Here is a 6023-nt window from a genome sequence, read left to right as displayed (position 1 = left end):
ATGGAAGCTTGCTGACTGACTTGGAAGAACAACCTAAGATGGATTATGCCACGTGATCGGACAAAACTGTTTTGGCAGAGTAACTATTACTCGTTTAGTGTTGTTAAATTTAGACAACACTGGTACATTTTTAACACCTTCAAGACGACATTGATTAGGAAAAAGAAATTTCAGTTCATAAAAATTTCTATAGCAAAAATGACCTTTAGCTCCATATGTTATTTAAAAATATTGTACAAGAATCATTGTACTTATTTTCATTTCATTCTTTATCGAAAACAAAGAAGAAAAGAATTTCTCGAGCACGGGTGCTGCCAATCTTGTTTGTTGTCTTAAAAGCTTTACTGCATAACCATCTCAGGTCGTTGTTATACAAGAGAAATAAATGAAACCTTTCATACATCAAATGTTGTAAATAAACGAAACCATTTTGCAGTTCGGAGAGGTCGTTAGCAAGTTAACGCATAATGAGATACTAAAACTTCAACCTAAATGAAGCATAACCAGTAGCCAGCCACCCAAAGGATCTTACATTAGACGGATTGAAGCTCATAATGAAGGCATTATAAAGGGCCAATAACAAACTAAGCTATGTACATTCTGAAATGGAAGGCATCTCATCAAAATGCTGCAGAAAATGTTTTGAACAGTATACAGGAGTCTGGCTAATTATTAAAGACCTTTTGTATGAGTAAATTAGGAAATTTCTTACAAGATAGAAAACCTAAGAAGATTGTATCTGGACATTGGCAATAACCCTGGAGAGTTTGGTTAAAGTTTCACGAGCTGAGATGGTATCTGGATGATGCTCCCCACAAATTGAAGTCCTGATGTACACAGCCTTCCTAATTAGATCAACCCCTTCATCAAATTGTGCACCTCTTAGCATTAACTTGGCCCTAGTCTCAAGCACAGTGGCTCTACATAATGCCAAGTCCTCCCAAAGGCAAGGATTCAACTGAGCCTTAGTCCTACTCTGGATGGACCTCCAACAAACTGATTTGTCAAACCATTTATCAACGGGAGTAACAAATGCCTCGTCTGCAATTTCCAATGCATTTGTGCACAGGCGTAGAAGCTCAATGGCAACTGTGCATCGGGAGAATGTAATGTATGTGTGAACTGCAAGAGGAAGAACCACTCTTTTCACAAGATATAAAAGTTCTGACACCTTAAGCTCTACTACCACAGGATCATTGCCAAATCCAAATAGTAAAAAACATGCTCCCCATAGATGCCCCTGATTTTGAGATATTGACCCTTCACTGATAACAGCTTGAACCATCGCCTGTGCAGCTCCAGTCTCTTCTCTTCTCCTAGCATAAAGTTTGATGAGTTCATGGAATTGGATGTGGCCCTGCTTGGTATTACTTCTTGCAATATTAAATCTTAGCAACAGAGAAGATGCTTCCAATTCTGATTTTTTGGTGTATGAGGATGTAAATCCACATGATAGAATTTGCAGTAATTTTGTACAGAAGAAAGCCCTCTGATGCTTTTCTAGAACATTGTCAGCAGCAAGTGACAATAAGGAAATTGGAATTGCGCAAGGAGCAAACCATCCACCTACCAGAACCATTCTAGATGCCAAGCTCCTCGGCCCATCAGCATGATCAAATATTGAGAAGCAAACTTCGAAGAGTTGTAGAAGGAAAATGTTTTGCCTCAGTGACTGTCCTTCCTTACCGTTATATGACATGTCTTTCAGAGGCATTCTATTTATGGTGTCCAAAAGCCTGGTTGGCGTAATAGGTAACTCTGACAAGATTGCACTAACAATGGCAAGGCCCAAAGTTAACCTTCCAAGTTTCTCCTCAATTGTTCTCAGTGCGTCAACCTCTGCAACTGGGTAGTCCTTGCCACTTCCTAGCATTAAAGACATTGCTTCAACACCAGATAAGTATGAAAGTTTCAAGGGCTCCAAGTTCATAATCAAAGGAAGGCGTGTTGATATAATTACATGGGTCTCTCCACCAAAACGAGGGAGAAGATCCATTATGAGTTTGTGATCCCACCAATCCTTTTCACTTTCCAAGTTATCAATGACCACCAGATATGGAATATTTTTCATAAGCTCTTTGCGAACTCTAGAAATTGCTGCCTCTTCCTGCTCTGCAAAGCCTCTCATCCTGGTTTTTTCTGAGCTATTCTCAACTCCCACATTAATTTCCAGAAATGACCGAAGGTTGAGAAAGTTTTGCCTAATATACCTGTTCTCCCCTCCTATCCATAGAACCATCTTGTATTTCTGATGATGTCTGTAAGCAAATTCAAGAATAAGCTCTGTTTTGCCAATTCCTGAATCCCCTGACACACAGACAATTCCTTTCCCATGCAAAGTGTTCATAGCTGTTTTCCGCCTGGTATACTTTCCACGACGTTTCAGCCTTGACTGGTAGTACCTCTGAGCAAATTCAGTTCCATGCATTTCAATCTCTTTTTCAGACTCTTTCCATACAACAGGTTCTTTTTCTTTCTTCCTGCCATTCCCCATTTGCCCTTTCCTCCATCTCTCATGTAACGCCTGGCTTTTGCCCCAACCAATAATTAAGTTCTTTCGCTTAGTTCTAGCCTTAAGTTCAATATAGTCTCGCTCTGAATCTCCAAGAACATCACCAAAAAGTACAAATTCCAGATGGGAAAGTTCTTTCTTTCTTCCAATAAAATTTTCATTTCGTGTAAAAGGAAACTCCTCCTTTTCTACTTTATCTTTCCATTTTGTCAAACACTCCGCTACACTTCTCTTGCCTAGCCTAGTAGCTAATAGTGAGACAGCCCTGAATATGCAATCTCTCCATTTGCCATCATGAGCTTCCAATTTCCATTCATCCACCCGAGAAAGGCTATGAACGGCATTTTTCCACTCTTGTTCCAATCCTCCATACAAAAGCCAGAGTTCTCCTCCATGCTTTTCCCACAGCTCACCCCTCTTTTCTATCATATCCTTCACAAGACATTCAGCTGGACTCAAATCAAAGTAAAAAGGTACCAAATTCTTTTTGCAAGAAAAATATTGCAGCTCCTCAATGGTGTATGGGTTTTTAAAAGACTTCCTTGTAATAATTACAATCCCAAATGAAGCAATATCCATAGCCCTCTCAACAATTCCATGCTTGCGAGAGTTCCTACATCGAGCCCTGTCAGACATGAAGCAACTGATGCCTTGAATTTCTAACTCAGCACGGAGCCAATTAGCAAATCGAAGTAAACTTGCTTTCCTGCCGTGTAACCCTATAAAGACATCATAACTCTTCAGTCCATAAGAAGATAAAGAAATTGAACCTGGAGTTGATGAGGTTCTTTGGTTCCTTCCTTTCTTTTTTCTCTTTTCTTTCTTCCCAGAACAAGCATCATCGTTGGTTTGGCAGTAGCTAGATGCGCTGGTTCCAGATATGCCAACTGAGGAGGATATACAATCAAGCTTCTCCAGATCACCAGAGTTACAGCCAACTGGAGATGCAGGCACATCTGATAAGGTACATTTAACATTTCCTAGAGGCAATGGTCCACTAACAACAAGACTGGTGCTAGGGGGAGCAGCAGCTTCTAAACGAGTGCTATCACTTGAAGCTTCAAGTCTTACAGATTCTGATAAATGGCAGGATGATGTTCTAGGAGAGAAGAAGGGTGACTGATTTGCTGAATAAAACATAGAAGATGAAGATGACGTATTCCTAGAGGTAATGGCTCTGAGGGACCCAAATGTGGAGTTTCCTTCTTGAATATCCATACCTATATTTGTATGTTTCCCGACCATGGAATATATCAAAGCCCATACACGCACAATTTAGAGGTCTGGAGAAGTGAACAAAATAATGTCTTCGTCAGTGACAAAATCTTTCCTAATATACGACAGAGACAGAAGATAACAGTTAGGAACAGTGCGAAGATTCTATTTGGCATATTTGCCGTTGTTAGGATTAGGAGCGTGTAATCAAGCTCAAGCTATAGAATTTGTAGCTAGTGATTTACCAACCAAACTTGAAATACTTAACATCGAGAACCGAAGCAGAAAAGTACAAAAGAACAATATTATCAGGTTCAAAAATGGTATTGCCGAACAGAACCATGGTTCAGATCTAAAAACTGAGCTGCGAAGCTGAAACACGGCTTCGTAGATTCACAACTTTGCCTTCAGGTAACTAAATCTCAAAGTTCTCTCAACAAAATGACAAATGCTAAAACTTTCAAGCTCCAAAAGTGGGAACTACGCAAATTTATAAGTACCATTCCAGTGAGAGGAAAAAAAGGAAAATAAGCAACCTATAAAAAAATATCATTATTAAATACAATTTCAAACACATCATCATCCAGGGGTGGAATCACTCATATCGCAACTAATCAGGGAAATGTCAAAATGAAGAAAGTCTGAGCATTTAGCAAGATATCTAAGCAATTATTATCCCCATCGATCAGGTAAAGGAAAATTTCAAAAAACAGAAAACACCAACAAAGGAATTGATTGAAAATGACTACAAAATCTCCCACCTATCAGAGTCTCATCAAATCGGCAACGGCAAGTGTGATGTTCTTCTTAGGAAAGCAGTCTGTGTGTGTCTGTGTGTGTGTGTTCAAACCTTCTTCATCACTCGTGCTGCTAGATTTTCTGCAAATATCTTGCTGGGAAAATGTAGAATGAGGGATTGTTAGCTGTGTGAGGAGAAAATGGTGAGAGATTAATGGATGGTGATTGGTGATGGTGGTGAATAGGGTACGGTGAGGTGGGAGAAGTAGGCTCCACTACAGTGCACGCCCATTTATAACAGTTATATCAATTCAGAGTCCGTCCAGAAGCATGATTTTGATTTGGGCATTCATCTGGGATTCCGATTGGAGATGCAGAAGTTGAAAATTGTAATTGCTAGCTGTTTCTATGCGGTCTTTTTAATATCCATCACAGTTCAAAACAATCAATAATGCATGTGACTGACATTTTTTTAGCTTTCTCTAATCCTGAGCAGAGCAGCCTTGGTTAATTATTACTCCCTTGTTTTTTCACTCCCTTTTTGTCCACTTGCTTACATGGTTTCATATCGTAGATTACTTTATTTATAACTTTATCAACAATATAATAATACTTGGTTACATCTCAAATCAAAAAATTCATTTACTTGATAATTCTTTTCACATTTGTGGTTATTAAAAATATTTTTTAATTTATCTACTTTATCTCTCCCCGCATTCATTAAGGTGGTAGAGGTGAAATTTAAAAAAAAAAAAAAAAACTCATTAAATCCTACATGTGACTTTTGTTTATAAACAATTTTTTTCCTTATAAATAACTTATAAATAGGAACAAAATGATACTCTATTAGTATTATGATAAAACTACAATCTAATCCTAAAGAAGGAATCTAATTACCCTAAAATTCATTAACAACTAAAAAGTATACAATAACAAATTTCAGAATAAGAAATCACAGTAGATCATGTGATTGTTTGTTATTGGAAATTTTTTATAATTAAATTTTTCATTGAGATCTTATGGTAATTTTCCCTAATATTATATTTGTAAAACTTTTTTTTTAAAGATATGATGTTGGTATTTATAAGAGAGGTTGAGTGAATATTTTTTTACATTTTTACCTTTATTAATTATTAGCTAATCTCATCGGACTAAATACTTTATATTTCTATTTACTCATCTTTTTCCCACCCACCCTCCCACTCTTCATACATAAGAGTGTTTTTTTTTTCAAATTAAATTATATTTTTACATATTTATTCCATTTAACTAGGTATAACTATTTGTAATGTGAAAAAAGAGTTGGCGAAAAAACGACCGAGTAATTTACTAATTTTTTGTACTCAGATACTATACTAAACTAAACTAAATTCTATGTTGCACTGATATATCAAAATAGATGGCAAAAAATTGATATATCAAAATAAATTACGTATTATTACTGCATATTAAAGAATTTAAAAAATGTGATTAGTTATTTAAATGTACTTCTTAGTTTGATCTAGCGTATTTAAAATAAAAAAGAATATTAAAAATTTATGTTTTGATCGGGGCAACC

General features: G+C 36.8%; 1 protein-coding gene across 1 annotated transcript; it reads right to left on the bottom strand.

Annotated features, from left to right (window-relative positions):
• Positions 1–542: 542 nt before the first annotated feature.
• Positions 543–4827, bottom strand: LOC114761876 (uncharacterized). Its single transcript, XM_028951328.1, has 2 exons — positions 4489–4827; positions 543–3795 (listed from the first exon to the last, which is right to left on the bottom strand). Exon 2 carries the CDS (start codon positions 3755–3757, stop codon positions 725–727), a length of 3033 nt encoding a protein of 1010 aa, XP_028807161.1. The 5' UTR covers positions 3758–3795; positions 4489–4827; the 3' UTR covers positions 543–724.
• Between the last annotated feature and the right edge of the window lie 1196 nt (positions 4828–6023).

This window comes from Neltuma alba, unplaced genomic scaffold (assembly GCF_004799145.2).
Source record: "Neltuma alba isolate B1F8T4 unplaced genomic scaffold, ASM479914v2 tig00011146_pilon, whole genome shotgun sequence".
Lineage (NCBI taxonomy): Eukaryota > Viridiplantae > Streptophyta > Magnoliopsida > Fabales > Fabaceae > Neltuma > Neltuma alba.
The sequence above is the reverse complement of the archived record's forward strand: the minus strand, read 5'-3'. Positions and strand labels throughout refer to the sequence as shown.

Coding starts and splice junctions, on each gene's coding strand:
- LOC114761876 (XM_028951328.1), bottom strand. CDS start 3,757: ATGGTCGGGAAACATACAAATATAGGTATGGATATTCAAGAAGGAAAC.